General features: G+C 44.8%; 1 protein-coding gene across 5 annotated transcripts in view; it reads left to right on the forward strand.

The window, feature by feature from the left end:
- Positions 1 to 17,492, forward strand: part of LOC140398299 (CMP-N-acetylneuraminate-beta-galactosamide-alpha-2,3-sialyltransferase 4-like) — a 189,815-nt gene that overhangs the window by 75,338 nt on the left and 96,985 nt on the right. For all 5 annotated transcript variants that reach the window (XM_072486825.1, XM_072486823.1, XM_072486821.1 and 2 more), the window contains 3 exons: positions 2,123 to 2,183; positions 9,688 to 9,783; positions 14,517 to 14,706. In XM_072486825.1, coding sequence (XP_072342926.1) covers positions 2,123 to 2,183; positions 9,688 to 9,783; positions 14,517 to 14,706 — 347 coding nt within the window. The remainder of the gene's footprint in view (positions 1 to 2,122; positions 2,184 to 9,687; positions 9,784 to 14,516; positions 14,707 to 17,492) is intronic.

Genomic DNA, 17,492 nt, shown 5'->3' on the forward strand with positions numbered 1-17,492 from the left:
TTTTTCCAAGAGTGGGGGTGTCAATTACAAGGGGTCACGATTTCAAGGTGAGAGGGGGAAAGTTTAAGGGAGATGTGCGTGGAAAGTTTTTTACGCAGAGGGTGGTGGGTGCCTGGAACGCTTTGCCAGCGGAAGTGGTAGAGGCGGGCACGATAGCATCATTCAAGATGCATCTAGACAGATATATGAACGGGCAGGGAACAGAGAGAAGTAGATCCTTGGAAAATAGGCGACAGGTTTAGATAAAGGATCTGGATCAGCGCAGACTGGGAGGGCCAAAGGGCCTGTTCCTGTGCTGTAATTTTCTTTGTTCTTTGTTCTTTGTTCAATCATGTCGCCCCCAATCTCCTCTGCTCCAAGGAAAACAATCCCAATCTCTCCAATCTCTCTTCACAACTAAAATTCTCCAGCCCAGGCAACAAGCTGGTAAATCTCCTCTGCTCCCTTTCCAATGCTATCACATCCTTCCTGTAATGTGGATTCCAGAACTGCATACAATACTCCAACTGTGGCCTGACCAATGTTTTATACAGTTCCAGCATAACTTCCCTGCTCTTAAACTCTATGCCTTGGCTAATAAAGACACGTATACCATATGTCTTCTTAACCACTTTATCGACCTGCTACCTTAAGGGGCCGGTGTGCATGCATACCAAGATCCATTTGATGCGCGGTGCTTCCCAGGGTCCTGCCATTGATCATATGTTCCCTTGCCATGTTCGTACTGCCTAAGTGCATCACCTCTGAGAATGGAACTAGTCAGGTAGATAAAGGAGATAGAGTCTACTCGGATTCCCAAATGGCAGTCCATAAGTACCACATAAGAGCTAAATACACAATAAAAGGGTTCATAACGTTGACAGAAATATATTTCTATGAATGGAGGATTCTTTCCTGGACAGGAAGCCGAGACGGTGGGGCGGGGGGAGAGTAATTGGAACATATTCCAATTCGCAGGCTGTCACCAGTGAAGAGCTGCAAGAATGAGTGCTGAGACCTAAGCTATTTACAATCCAAACATAGTTGATTTGAAGGAAGAGACTGAGCATAATGTGTTTATTTTTGCTGAAGACACAAAGTTAAGTGGAAAAGGAAGCTGTGAGCAGGGCACAAAGAGACTGAAAAGGTACATAGAAAGACTAAGAGAGTGGGCAACAAGGTAGCAGTTGTAGCTCAATGTGAGTAAGTGTGATGTTATTCATTTTGGTTGTAAGAATAGAAAAACAGAACAGGCGAGATTCTCCATCCAGCGACACTGGAATTGTGAAACGCGATTGGGCGGAGAATTGTGCATGAGCCAAAAATCCTTCTATCCTTGATTTTGCACTGACATCAATACTAACATGTTGTCGAGTTGGAGATTCCCAACCCCACTGGATTGGTGTGATCCAATTTTCTATTAATAACAATGGAGCAAACCTGAGCTGGGATGAACATCAAAGGGTTAATTTATTTCCAAACACTCAGAACACAAGTTGAACGTTGCAACATTGCCTTGTTTGCAATTATACAGTAAAAGATGGATAGAGATAAGAAAGATTTACAGGGCATTAAGGATTGAAAAGAAGATTGTGAAACCTTTATCTTAGCAAATGATTCGACTCCTTGGTAAGCCTCGGTTATGAAATGCAGATGAATTTGATCTGTTCAGTCCACCAGGGGGTCATTAGTAATTCTTCAGGGATAACGATTTGAGAGTTTCCCAAATACTGCCAGATAGCTTCTTTTGTTTAAGGGTCACAGACAGCCATAGATTCAACTATTATAGGTCCAGTTGAATTTTTTAGAGATATCAATCAGCACATCTCTATGTGTTTTATAGGGTCATAGCCCCTCACATGAAGTTTGCAGATAAAATGGCTCCAAGCCAGAATAGAAACAGTGAATTTTGTACTTAAGTTTTGAAAACCTGCTTAAATCTTGAAATGTGATGCCTACGGTGTGATTTCCCGAGAGTGTTGACTCATGTGTCACACCTTAAATGTGATGGACGCTTTCAAAACTAAGGTGTAAATAGCAGTTTGTGTAAAACAAACAGGATAGGAAGAATCAGTCAGAGGGGGAGTTACATGCACTCTAAACCACTGATTGCCGAAGGGTAAACATTTTTTTTATCTTCCAGAACTGATTGTCAAAAAGATATTGGTCCGAACAGAGTCCCACATGCCAGATGTGATAGACAGGTAAACTCTGGGATCCAACTTTTCAGGTTCTGAATGTGCTTTATTACTTTTGACCTCCCAATGCAGAGCAGAACACGTCTATGAACATATCGTGTGTGGAGATTCGAGCGCCTTTACACAGCACTTTGGGACAGTAAATTAGGCGGATTGTGTAATAGGGTCATCACTGCTCATGTCAGATATTGTCCTACACATTCATGTTGCGTGGTGGAGGGATATAACCTAGACAATGAATCCTCCTCTGTCTGGACTCAACAATTTACTTACTTACAAAAGTTGCGATCTGACTAAGCTTTGGGTAATGTACCCAGCAGCTGAACAGTGAACCCTGGCTGGTAATTGCTTTAATTATCTGGAGCGATGGAGCACCAGTCAGGGAGTTTTTTTTGTGGTGTCCAAGGTCAGGATTTATTCCTAAACAAGCATAATTAAAAATGAGTCATCCAGCCATTCATCACATGGTTCTTTAAGGGATCTTACTGTGCACAAATTAGCTGCTGTGTTTCCTACATCACAACAGTGGCTATAGTTGAAAACTACATTGGCTGTCAAATGGTTTGGGATCACCTGACAATCAGAAAGATGCTGTTTAAATGTAACTTTTTTTCTTCTCCCCAAGTTTCAAACAATCTATCAAATTAATTGTACTAACGTTGAACAAGCCAATCAGAGGTAGTCAATGTATTTATTATATGAGGCAATGTTCCATCTAACTCACTGGACAGACAAAATAATAAATACCTCACAAGGATGAAAGTAATCCTTTTCAAGTCAGTTTTAAATGCGTAGGAAACTTCTTCAGCGTTACTCTGGGCAGTCCAATTCTATCCGATTATTCATTTGACCTTTTAGTCTCCTTTTAACCACACAATTACAATTTCTGACAAACTTTGGACAGGATTGGAGCAATGGAATGGAAGCGATTCTTTTTCTTCCAATTAAGGGGAATTTAGTGTGACCAATCCACCTAACCTAAATATCTTTGTGTTGTGGGGGTGAAACCCACGCAGATATGGGGAGAATGTGCAAACTCCACACGGACAGTGACCCAGGGCCGGGATTCGAACCCAGTTCCTCAGCGCCATAGTCTCAGTGCTATCCACTGCACCACATGCCGCCCTGGAATGGAAGCAATTCTGAGGAAAACTGAGCATTTCTCCTGTCTTTTGGGGATATTAGGTTGACCGGAACTGACCAGTGGCTTATTTGTAATTACCGATTGCTGTGACTCGATGAAATTTGCACATTTTTCTGAGTCAACAGAACCCTACTAAATATTGAACCTCCCATTAAGAGTTATTTTGAATATCTGGCCCTGCCAATTCATAAAAGGAGTTGTCAGTCCAATAGAAATTGAACCGGCCAAACAGCATTGTTTAAATTTCAATCACTTCACACCAACAAAACCAGTCAGCTAGGATTTAAGCTTCAGGCCATTTTGGAATCCATCTATAGGTTCAAAGGGTCTAAAACTGGACAGATGTGCCTCAAGAGTATAATGACGTAAGAACCAGGAGTATGCCATTCATCCCATTGAGCTTGTTCTGCCGTTCAACAAGATCATGGCTGATCTCATCTAGGGCTCATCTCCGCATTCCTGCCTGCTCCTTTTCATCCCCCATCCCGCTACTAATTAAAACCCGATCCAACTCCTCCTTAAATTTGTTTAATGCTCCGGTGTCCACTGAAATCTGGAGTAGAGAATCTCACGGATTCACGAGGATTTGAGTGAAGTAATTCCTCCTAATTTCTGTTTGAAATCTGCCACCCCTTAGCCTAAAACTATGTCCCCTCATTCTAGAATGTCCAACAAGGGATGGGGCAACACCAGCTCATGTCAGTTCTTTTGTATTGATTTATTCTAAATCCACTTGGATCCTTCTTTTCCTGAAGTAAAGTTTAGGGATTATTTTGCTCGATATGGAAATAAAAAACAAATACATAGGAATATTTGGTGAGGAGCTTTATGCACTTATAACAGACTTCGCTTAATTTCCCATCTATTTAATTAGACCCAGAACGGACATTAGGATATAAATTTACCTTGGGGGTAGGGCAAAATGAGTGGTATCACATTGGCCTCCTGTTGTGCTCTCCAACCAATAATCATCCCCATTAATCTCAATTCCATTTAGTTAAACAATGGGCAGGCATGTATCGGGCCACAGCCAAATGGCACTTGTTTTATCCCTTCTCCTAGGGGTAGACTCCTTCCCATTTCAGGAACTTAGCATTTGTGCAGGTGTTCATGAGGCCTCTCTCTCCGGACTTAATTGGATGGAGGTGGGATGTTAGCGGGGTCACCACCCTCCCACTTGATTCAATGTCCCTTCCCCAACCAGCCCCACCTGTGGACAAGGTTTCCACTATCAATACAGTAGATGTGACTACTGGGTCAAATATCCAATTGCCATCGCCCACATAGATTCACAACAGGATTAATTCAAACCTTGGCTCAGGCTTTATTTGTCAGTTTGTCACCCTTCACCTTGTTCCTGTTCTAATCCTTTATTCAAGCACTGAAACACTGATCTTTCGGGGCATATCTATTGGCAAACTCTCAGGTGAATTGAACCACTTTAACAATTGAGCTTCCATATTGTTCGTAACAACTGTTGAATGTTTGGCTCCAATTTTTTGTTTATGCAAGTTGACTCTGCCAGGAGTTAATTGCATCATCCAAAATCACATCACGAGTTTCAAAATGCGTATTGACAATGCTCATCCTTCCCCACCACCTGTTTGACACTGAGCACTGTTTAGTACATCTGTGCAGAGTATTGACCTTTAATATCAGAGAAAAAACAGCCCTAGAACCTTCCAGAATCTCTGTGATCCTCCAATCTGCTCCCTTTCCCCACTTCTTTCCTCCCACCATTGAAGGCTTTGTGTTAAAAGCTGCCTCGGCCCTAAGATCTGGGATTCACTCTCTCAGCCTCTTCCCTCCCCCACCCCTCACTTGCTCCATTTAAAAAATTCTTTAAATCCTAACTCTTTGACCAGGCTTCTGGCAGCCTGTCCTAATGCCTGATTCTTCAGGTTGGTGTCAATGTTTTTTGTCTGATCACACTCCTGTGAAATGGATGGCGATGATTTGCTATGTTAAAAGTGGTACATAAATGCAGAATGTTGTTGGTTTCCAAGCTTTAACTGATGATTGTTTTCAAGTTACTAATACCTCCATTCAACTGACAGAGTAACATCCACCAATGCATCGAGCATTCACTTCACTGGTATTCACAGCAATAATTTCCAGGCTTCCGGAGAATGAACAGGGGCTCCAACTGCTGCTCTTGAACAATTGGAAAGTGGGAAATTCTCTGATAAAAATGGTTCAAGTTTACAATGACCCCAGATGCCCTCATTGTTTTTTTCCATTGGATGGTCAGGGATTGTTTGCAATGGACATTCGAGAGATTCCACCTCTGCTTCATCCTATTAATGAATAAGTTCGGCATCGAGTTTCCACCACTTTAGTACTTTATTGCAAAAACATGAGACACAGTACTTACAAACAGACATTCCATTGGATGAGCTTCGGACACCCTGAGCTTAACATCTCACATTACCACAGCTCACTGAGACACACCGATGTGTACATGCACAAACCACACTAACCTGACAAGCTACAGTCTCCACGATTGTTTGTGTGTGTACCTACAGGAATGAGAATGAATGAAAAACACTTTGATGGATAGAAACAAAAATAAACAATTCACATTTTTATAATGCCTTTCGCAGCCTTAGGGCACCACAAAGCACTTTACAGCTAACTAAGTGCTTTCAAAGTATAGTCACTGTTACGATATTGGAACCATGACACCCAATTAGAGTTCAACGGGCTTCCAAAACCAACAGCATGGTAGACACTTGTTAACCTGTTTTATTAATGATGTTGGTTGAGAATGTAATATTGGCTGGGAAAATGCCTCCTGCTCTTCTCAGGATGCTACCATAGTTTAATATTCCATGTTAAGGACAGATCCAGGAGTGCTGCGCTTGCTCTGTACTGACCCTTCTACAGTCCAGTACTGCCCAACTAGCACTGCCCCTTTACTGTCCCATTGCGCTCTGAGCACTGACCCTCCTACAGTGTAGTGCTTCCTCTGTACTGACTCCCGGATAATGCAATTCTCCCTTAGCTATAATCATCCACCTGCAGCATTCTCCCAGACTGACTGCGCGGTGCTGCTTTAGCCCTTACCCTTCCACAACTCGGCACTCCCTTCGTACCACCCCTCTTGTCAGTTCAATACGACCTTGGTACTCCACATTGAATGGGCGCTACCTCAGTATCACCTCTCCGACAGTGTAATACTTTCAAAATACTGACCCACTGACGAATGCGGTACTCCCTCATTAATGACCATTCAACAACGCAATACTCGTTCAGTCTTCTCCTCGGGTAATGCAGCACTCCCTCAGTGCTGCCCCGTCTATCCAGACTGAATTCCCTCAATATTCCCTCCCAAGAATTCAACACTCTCTCAGTGCTACCCATCTCTCAATGCAACATTCCCCCAATATTCCATCCAACAATGTGGTGCTCCCTCAGTACTGCACTGGAATACATGAGAAATCTAGATAAGGGTGTTATGTGGCACAGTGGTTAGCACTGGGACTGCGGTGCTGAGGACCCGGGTTAGAATCCTGGGTCACTGTCCATGTGGAGTTTGTACATTCTCCCCATGTCTGCGTGGGTTTCACCCCCACAATCCAAAGATGTGGAGGTTAGGTGGATTGGCCACACTAAATTACCCCTTAATTGGAGAAAAAATAATTGGGTACTCTAAATTTAAAAAAAAAACAAATCTAGACAGGTGGACTTAAACAAGAATAAATAATAAGGCTCCATTTTCCCTGTGCTACTCAAGGCTATGTTATCTGCGCAGTTCAGCTGAGTTCATTCCTAATTCAAAATGAGTTAAGTATCTTCTGTTGATTACATTTGTACTTGTAATTTCAATATAATACTTTAGAATCAGATGAATTGTATTATCCATTCTACATTGTTACGACACCCTGGACTAGTGCGCAGTCAATTCTAGCCCACTTGTCCTGAGTCACAACACAAGTGAATTAACTAATAATTCCCAAAAAAATCCCTGAAGTCTTTGGCCCTTGGCTGCCCAATAATCATAGTCACCAGGTTTGTATGTGTAGACATAATTACTCTTTGTTTACAAAAATAACTATAATGGAATATGCAGTAAATGCAACTGGTCAGGAATTATCTAATTCCTAATTCCCACTTTAACTTGCCCCCTCCCCACCGCCCCATACACAAGACAGACAAACACAGAGGGGAAGAAAGAGGTAAAAAAAATCATAACTGAAAGGAAAAAAAGTGTCTTTGTTTCAGATGGTGATTTTTTTAACACTTTACTCACTTTCCTGTCAGTTCAAAGTCTTTGTTGCAGATTTTTCAGACCTCTGTAGTTTCAGGAATATAGCACCCGCAGCTTTCCCAGAGGGAGATAGCAGGTTTTGGTCTTTGGATGCAGCTTGTAATGGTTTTCCTGTGGATTGATTCATTCAGGCTCCCTGCAGCCCCAGGAATACAGCATTCACAGCCTTTCTGGAGAGAACATGGCAGAGAGGGAATAGCAGGACCTTGTCACTGTGATGCCAGGATCAACTGAAACTCCTTGGGACACAGCACCAAGGGCCCGGGTTCGATCCTGGCCTGCGGGTCACTGTCCTTGAGGAGTTTTCACATTCTCCCTGTGTCTGCGTGGGTCTCAACCCCACAACCCAAAGATATGCAGGGTAAGTGGATTAGCCATGCTAAATTTCCCCTTAATTGGAAAAATTAATTTAAAAAAAAAGAAACTTCTTGGGGCTCTGAAATTTATTCCGCTGGGATAGAACCCAATCACCACCTGTTACCAGGCAGAGTTGGCCTTTTGGGCCAATTCATTGCCGACCAACCACTCAAGGCAGGCCAGCAGCACGGTTCAATTCCCGTAACAGCCTCCCCGAACAGGCGCCGGAATGTGGCGACTAGGGGCTTTTCACAGTAACTTCATTTGAAACATACTTGTGACAATAAGTGATTTTCATTTTCATCAAGCTGAGACCCACCCCATCACTCTCTCTCTGATGCCAACGAGCCTGGATCTCCTGTTTAAGCCAACAGAGACAAACAGAATATTCTCTCCTGTAACGTCTGACATTTGCTGCTTTTTATAATAATCTTTATTTATAATCTTTATTATTGTGTTATGTGCCAGGGATTAGAGAACCCCAAAGTGTATCATGGAGTTCACCTGACCCACAACTTTTAATAGATTGTGGTATGGGGAGCACACGGCCCACTCTACAGGTGTGGTACAGCAGAAATGGAAAAGTATTTTTTTAAAGCAAAACAATGTTTATTCTATGAACTCAAGTTAACCTTTTTAAAACATACAGTGAACATCTTAGCAACCATTAATTCAAATACAACCCCCAAAGAATACAACACTAAGTAATCCTTAAGCTGTCCTTTTAACATCCAGAAGACTTTTTAAAAAAACCTTTAAAACAGAAGCACATCAGGTTAAAGTCACTACTGAGAGCAATTATTAGTTTTAAGTCACCAAAGGATCGATTCACAGTCTTTGTATTACAGAGAGAGAGACTCATACACCTTCTGGCTGTGACTGCAGCTATCCAGCTCTAAAAGCGAAAGTAAAACACTCCCTGCAGCAAACAGCCTAAAACGAAGGTAAAAAACTGACAGGCAGCCCAGCTCCATCCACACTCTGACATCACTGATAAACACCCATTTCTTAAAGGTACATTTCTTAAACACCCATTTCTTAAAGGTACTCTCACATGACAATTGTCACAAGTAGGCTTACATTAACACCAAGGTGAAGTTACTGTGAAAATCCGTTTGCCTTAAAGGTACATGTCATTAATCATCCCTTGAGGAAAAAAAAGAATGACCAAATAAAAGAAAGGGGAAATGAGAGAATAAACATGAATGACCCTTATCATATAAATTGGTTGTTATATTTGTAGCAGATGATCAGTGACTAACCTGACAACCTGTAAGCGATAACCTAGGAAGTAAATTGCACGCAAAATCAAAACAGCAATTGTTGTTTGAATGTGAGTATTTGTGATCACATGCCCAATGATGGTGTATGTTATTCATTTTAATTTAGTAATTAAAAATTTAATTAGCCATATCTGAATTCCCATTTAGTCACAAGAGGCTAGTGGCTAATGTGCATTGCTCCAAAACATAGAGAACTTGGATTGATTTGAAGAATATAGACTTACAAACCAGGTGCAACCACAGAGAGAATCATTGATTAAAATAGTTAGCGTGCACTGTTGGAATCTATCTCAAGTCCTGTATAATTATTTACCAGCCACACACTATTGACCATAACATACTACATGGAGGTAATTGGCCAGTTAAATAGATTTAAAGTTGTCATGAGTGGCATTTTGTAATGTTCAGTCACAATATTTACTATTCCTGGTTCAATAAAAATGTTTGTCTTGTCAGGTTGAACTGTAAACGATGTGTTATTGTTGGCAACGGGAACACCCTGAGGAACAGTTCCATCGGGCAAACGATCAACGAATACGATGTTGTTATTCGGTGAGTGATGTGCAGCTTGGTGTCAACCGAGGCTCAGTGGTTATACTCTTGCTGTTGGATCAGAAGGTCAAAGGTTCAAGGCTCATTCCAGAGACTCTAGCACACGATAACAAATTGGGTGATTTCTTTTCATCAATTAACCTGACTCACTTTATTCCACTGCAGCAGTCTGTGATATTGAAAAAACTATCAATTTTTTTAACTTCTACTTTGGGCTATAGGAGGTTTTTCATGCTCTCCCTTTGTCAGATTTCGTCTTTCAAGAAAATGATCAACATTATACTAATGAATTCTTTTGTCAAATTGTCATTAAATATGTGAATGGAACTAGTCTCTGTATAACAATTGCAAGCACAAGATTCTCTTTATCACCTCAGCAACCTTTTACCATGTCCTTCTGACCAGCACTGAATTCTTTAAGTTTAAGCCTCGTCATGTCTCACACTCACTTTATCTTGCTCTTCTCATACTTTACTATTAATGTCAGGCTTAAACAAACAAAATCTTGGACTGGATTCTCCGGTGCCCCAGCTGAATGATTCTCGGCAGCACGCCGTCTGCTGGCGGTGGGTTCTGTTCCTGCCGCTGTCAATGGGATTTCCCATTAAAGACACCCCAAGTCACCGGCTGCGCTGCTGGCAGGAACGGAGAATCCCAAAGGCAGGAGAATTCCGTCCCATATCTTAAGAACATCTTTAAATGCTAAGGTGAGCAACTGATGTAGTTTGTGGTTATTCCGTAAGTGGGCATAAAATTGTCCAGCCTAACAGGAAAGGAACTCCCTTGCAATCAGTATCAATGATCCCGAGCAGCGATGGAGTGGCAATCACCGTCAGATTGCCATTTTGCTCCTTTTGTACTTATCTTAGTCTGGAGTTTCACATTTCTCACCCAGCCATCACTCTGAGGCCTGGTGACAAATATTCAGCACAGCAGCTCCGGGAGTCTCCAAATGCAGTGCAGGATATCGAGGGAAATGAAGCTACACCCCTTTTTTATGGCACTAGCTGTTGGTCAGCTATGTTTAAAAATCCCACGACTTTGAGAAGCCGGGGAGAAGGTAAGTGTGGATGGTAAGTGGGTGAGGAGTGAGGTTGGTTGGGGGTGGTCGGGGTGGTGGGGGGGCAGGGTTTGGATGAACAAAGAACAAAGAAAAGTACAGCACAGGAACAGGCCCTTCGGCCCTCCAAGCCTGCGCCGTCCATGCTGCCCGTCTAAACTAAAATCTTCTACACTTCCGGGGTCCGTATCCCTCTATTCCCATCCTAATCGTGTATTTGTGAAGATGCCCTTAAATGTCACTATCGTCCCTGCTTCCAATACCTCCTCTGGCAGCGAATTCCAGGCACCCACTACCCTCTGTGTAAAAAACCTACCTCTAAACCTTGCCCCTCGCACCTTAAACCTATGCCCCCTAGTAATTGACCCCTCTACCCTGGGAAAAAGTCTCTGACTATCCACTTTGTTTATGCCCCTCATAATCTTGTAGACCTCTCTCAGGTCACCCCTCAGCCTCCTTTGTTTCATTGAGAACAAACCAAGTTTATTCAACCACTCCTCATAGCTAATGCCCTCCATATCAGGCGACATCCTGGTAAATCTCTTCTGCACCCTCCCTAAAGCCTCCACTTCCTTCTGGTAGTGTGACGACTAGAATTGAACACTATACTCCAAGTGTGGCCTAACTAAGTTTCTAGGTGGCCTGGATGGGAAGGAGCTGGGTGGTCAGGTGGTAGACGGGTGACTGCTCCAGTATCCGAGGGGCTGCAAATGGTGCTCACTCCCCACTCCTGAGCTTATGATGGAGGGAAAGTCAGTGATGAAACTACTGAACACAATTGATCCCAGGGAAAGCCAGCCCACTTGCCACTTTTGGTGACTGACTGTCACTTAATATGCAAGGCCTTGCCAAAAGGTGGTAATGCGGTGCTCTAGAGGGGCCCTTCAGCCAATGGGAAATATCCCCAAAGCCTGGATTAAATTCCGCCCTTGGATTCTGTACCACCATTCTTCCTGTCATTAACTAATTCTAAGGCTAACTTTTAACAAATGCAAAATCATATACTTTCTGTGACGAATGATCTTCTGTTTAACTGGGAGTGAGAATTGTCCGGATGGGCACTGGCTGATCGGTACAAAGCAACACCATAGCAATCTCACTGTGGTTGAAAGAGCTAAGCAGCAAGAGAAGACAATCTGAATGTAAATGTGTCAGGTTCCTGAACCACAAACAAGGGGCGGAATTCACCCCCCCCCCCCCCCCACGCCGGGTGGGAGAATCGCCGGGGCGCCGTGCAAGTCCCGCCACGCCGCCCCGGCACCCGAACGCGTTTCTCCCACCCCCCCCCCGACAAACCGGCGCGGCACGAATCACGGCTGGCCGCTGGGAGAATCGCCGCTCGCCATTTGTAACGGGCGAGCAGCGATTCTCCGGCCCGAATGGGCCGAGCGGCCTGCCCAACACGACAGGTTCCCGCCGGTGCCATCCACACCTGGTCGCTGGTGGCAGGAACAGCGCAGGAACACTGGGGGGGGGGGGCGGCCTGTGGGGCGGGAGGGGGGTTCCTGCACGGGGGGGGCTCTAAAGTGGTCTGACCCGCGATCGATGCCCACGGATTGGCGGGCCGGCTTCTCTGAAGGAGGACCTCCTTTCCTCTGCCGCCCTGCAAGATCCATCCGACATCTTCTTGCGGGGAGGACGGCAACCGCGCATGCCGTCCTGTAGCGGCATGCGTCCGCGGCGCCGCTTCTAGCCCCCCGGGGACGGGAGAATTGGGGGTTGGGAGCGGCCTCCGATGCCGGAGTGAAACACTCCAGTTTTCACTCCGGCGTCGGGACTTAGTCTCCCGATGGGAGAATTGTACCCAAGGTCGTTTAATGAAGGGTATTTTGTTCACTAGCTTTGCAGGTACTTGCTATTTGTGCTCTGCCCGTGCTCCAGGGGATAACTTCCACGCTCCCATCATCACGTGACCATTCGGTCTACGCTGAATACACCAACACATCTGGCTGGGCCAGGGCCCTGGTCTCACCAACTCTGACACTGGCTGGTTTCTGTCTTCCTGACATGATCAACTGCGATTCAGTGGGTAACACATTTCCTATGGGTTTTAGGCTGACAGGGAGTGATAGTACTGCTGTAGTGAGACTGTTATCACCAAATCATTTGTCCCCCTACTCCACTGGCACCTTTTCCTCCTTTGAATATCTTACCTTACCCCATACTTCTTTCCCATCCTTTGAACTCCTCGTTCTCTGTCACCCACCATGCTACATTTCTCACTGAGATTCTTTGCTGCTTCCTTCCCCCAGTCACTGTACTGAGCGATTTCTCATCTCGCTGCTTTTAATCCCCATCTTAATTCATCATTCTTTCTGTCCTCTGATTTCGCTCTCCCTCTCCTAATCATGATTGCCCCTTGACCTTACCATCTCTTGTGGTCTGTCTATTGCCATTATGTCAATCACAGCTAAGATCATCTCTGATCACTTCCTTGTTTTACTCTCCACTTGCATTCCTTTCCTCCCTCCCAATCCCTTTTCTTCCTGTGTCTGCCCTGAAGGGAACTCTCCCCAAGTCACTCACGATGTTTTTTTCATATTTTCTACTGTCCACACTTTGGCTCTCCATTCACCATCACATTTTTGCTGATACCAATTTGCTCAATCACATTCTCGCCTCGAATCTTACTCTCTCACTCCTTGGTTACTTTCTTGGTGTGATCCTTATTCCCATCCCCTAATCCCAATTGACTTTAACAGAAACATGGATAGCAGGCAGTGGGGTTTTCTCTTGTTCTGACCCCCTGGCTAGTGCACGGTCAATTCCAGCCCCACTGAATCCAGAGTCGCAACACAATTGAAAGTAATAAATATTTCTCAGGAAGACACTCAAAGTCTCTGCTCTGTGGTTGCCCCACAACAAGTCACTAGGTTTGTAAGTTTAAGCATGATTACTTTTCATTAATAACTATAACTATAATTAAATGTGCAGCAAATACAACAGGTAAACTATTATCAAATTCCTAACCCCCTCACTTAAACTCGGCCCACCCTCTATATACACACGCACACACATGCACAAGACAGACAAACACAGAGGGAGAAGAGGGGGTAAAATAATCTGCAAAAGGCATAAAGTCTTTGTTAAAGGTGGTTGTCTTATAGAACACATTCCTTCAATTTAGGCTTTCAGTTCGAGTTTTTCACTGTAGATTCATTCAGATTCTGCGCAGGGTTATATGTGACAGAGGTGATAAGGGAGCCTTTTTCTTTATAGGTAAGAGTTAATTTTTCAAAAATGAAGGGAAATTCTCATTTTAAACCCCCTTATGTCTTCCCAAAGAATGATGCTCTTTCCTGGAGCAGAGTTTTTCAGTCCCTTCCACCGGTGGGATAAGAAGTCAATGGACTTCTCCATTGACCATCGACATGCTCACCGCATATTCGCACCCCGATTCCACCCCTGGAGTTCAAAATTGTAAACTCTAGTTGCTCTGAGCTGCAAATAACCCCTGCTTCAACCACCCCTGGAAGAGTGTTGGTGACTATGATTACAATTGGAGGCAGCATATCAGGGATAGAGGTCGGGACATAACTACTGCATCATAAGGCCTCTTTTGCAAATGAAAGAGTCATTTTGCAAATGGTAGATGTGATTAAGATCATTTAAAATGGATTTGTTTATTGGACGCAATATCATTTTTAAAAATCTATATGCTCTCTGTTCCTAGGTTAAACAATGCCCCAGTGAGAGGCTATGAAAAGGATGTTGGCAACAAAACAACTCTAAGGATATTTTACCCGGAATCAGCAACTGAAGATCCCGCTGCTGAAAACAACCTCGACACGCTCTTTGTGCTTGTCCCATTTAAGACAGTTGATGTCTGTTGGTTAAAGGCGATTGTGTACAATGAAACAAAAGTAGGTATCCTGGATTGGAACGGTGATGATTCCCACAGGCCACATCCAGAGACAGAGACATTCGGAATTACTGGGGTGCTTCTGCTCTGCTGTGCTCATGAAGTGATTAAGAATTGCATCCAAACATTGGTGCTCGAAAACCCTCACTGGATTTTTCCAGTGCCTTAGTTGCTGCATCATGAAATGGTGGGGTGAATGTACACCCACTTATGCAATGAGATGCCGACTCAGTCGGAGACCAGGAATCAAATGCCCAGAGGAAGTAGGGAGGGGAAATCAAATGTATATCCCAGTGAGTATCACTATGCGTTTATATATAGGGGCTGGTTTAGCACAGTGGGCTAAACAGCTGGCTTGTAATGCAGAACAATACCAGCAGCGCGGGTTCAATTCCCATACCGGCCTCCCCAAACAGGTGCCGGAATGTGGCGACAAGGAGCTTTTCACAGTAACTTCATTGAAGCCTACTTGTGACAATAAGTGATTATTATTATTATATGGTGATCTGAATGAAGACATAACACAAGGTCAGTCTACTACACTCCCGTACGCTTCTCCCAATGCCGGTGTCTATGTATTTACATTATGTACCTTGTATTGCCCTATTATGTATTTTCTTTTTCTTTTCTTTTATTTTCATGTACTTAATAATCTGTTTGAGCTGCTCGCAGAAACATACTTTTCAACGTACCTCGGTACACGTGGCAATAAACAAACCCAAATCCAGTCACTCTAGATAATCTCAGTAAGGATAATGGTGGAGGTGGAGGGAACAAGCAATTTGCCTCATTGGTCCTGGGTTGGTGATGGGACGATGCCTGTTTTCAATGGATCCAATAGAAAAAGGGCAGCCTGTCAGTGTAATATTTGATCTCAGTATATTCCTGTCCCAGTAATTTTTAACAACGGAATTGTAGAACTTTTTCGGACTGAACAAAGCCATCCAGGTTATTGGACTTCTGTTAGCTCCACCATGGAAAGATTTCCTCTAATCTGATTTTGTAGTATTGCCGTCAAATATGATACAGAACATAAGTTGGACATCTGGTCCATTCTGCCTCTGTTGGCACTTAGTTGGACTCGCACTGGCGACACGTGGTACATGGTGTCTGATTCACCGGCGTCGGGATTACCACTCGAGAGGCTGAGTAGCTGCAGCCGCATATCAGCTCTCCACTCCCCACACACACTCATTCCAGCCAACAAGATGGCAGCAAAGAGAGCGGCAACCGGTTTTGGAGCTGGAGACCCTGTTGGACATGAAGGAGAGGCGTGCAACTCTGTACCCCGGGGTGGAAAGGAGGCTGCCACCCGCTTGGGCACAGGTGGCAGGGGTTGTGAGCGCCATGGGCCCCACTGCCAGGGCCAGACAGCAATACCGTAAAAAGTTGCACGGCCTCCTCAGGGCGGCCAGGGTGAGTTGGCAGCACCATGCTCTTGGCACTAACCCCTGTCCCACACACACGTAACCATGGCCCCTCCACATGGAGAGCCACTGAAACCCACCCGCTGGCAGGGTGTGTGTGCACCCCACCCTGCACCAGATGCCAGCACCCATGCCGGCCGCCATGGCCAGGTGCCCTGATTTGAAGGTCACCAGCTGTGCTGCATGCATCCCACTGCCTAGTAGTTTGCCCTTTCTGTCTTCCCACCCACCAGGAGAAGGCGGCTCATAACTGCAGGGAGAGAGAGCAGACCGGAGGGGGACAGCCGGATCATGGCGCCTCGCCACAGCAGAGCGGCGAGCACTGTAGCTGATCGCCAAGGTTGTCATTGTCCAAGCAAGTAAGCCCCTGCTGAATTGTGGTTCCCGTTGGCATGTGCGACACAATGCCTTCACCACTCCCACACCACCATCTCACCACCCCACACCATCCCAACACGTGCTCCAATCATGTGTCATCCGTTGTGTCTTGCAGGATCACATGGTGACGAGGCGGGCCTTTCTGGTGTCCCCTGCTTCAGCCCCAACCCCATGCGAATACCAGCAATGAGGCAACAGACAGTGAAGCGAGCCCCCAAACCTCAGCCTGACACACCCCGGAGCACCAATCCGGGGACAACACCGACTTCCAATCACAGCTGTCTCCAACACCCTCCACCATTCCACAGAAACTCACCTCAGTTGGGCACCTCAGTGAAGAGGCTCCTTGGGCACTATCTGGTGCGCATCACACACTTTTAGCGGTACATCAGGGGGGAGGTAGGACCCCCCGAGAGGCTGATGGTCGGAGGGCTAGTCCCCAGAGACTAGCTTCCATCTAGACTAGTCTCGGGCTTCTCGAAAGGGCAGTCCCATCGATAGTGGAGATACAGACACAGAGTCAGGGACTACATGAGCATACATATGATCTAGGCGACTTAAAACTGATGAAGCTTTGGAGGAATATCGGATAAGTCGGACAAATCTCAAATGTGCAATAAAGAGGGCTAAAAGGGGTCATGAAATATCTTTGGCTAACAGGAAATTAAGAAAAATCCCAAAGCCTTTTATTCATATATAAGGAGCAAGAGGGTAACTAGAGAAAGGATTGGCCCACACAAAGACAAAAGAGGGAATTTATACGTGGAGTCAGAGGAAATGGGTGAGATTCTTAATGAGTACTTTGCATCGGTATTCACCAAGCAGAGGGACATGACGGATGTTGAGGCTGGGGATAGATGTTTAAATACTCTAGGTCAAGTCGGCATAAGGAAGGGGGAAGTTTTGGGTATTCTAAAAGGCATTCAGGTGGACAAGTCCCCAGGTCCGGATGGGATCTATCCCAGGTTTCTGAGGGAAGCGA

Source organism: Scyliorhinus torazame, chromosome 21 (genome assembly GCF_047496885.1).
Source record: "Scyliorhinus torazame isolate Kashiwa2021f chromosome 21, sScyTor2.1, whole genome shotgun sequence".
NCBI lineage: Eukaryota > Metazoa > Chordata > Chondrichthyes > Carcharhiniformes > Scyliorhinidae > Scyliorhinus > Scyliorhinus torazame.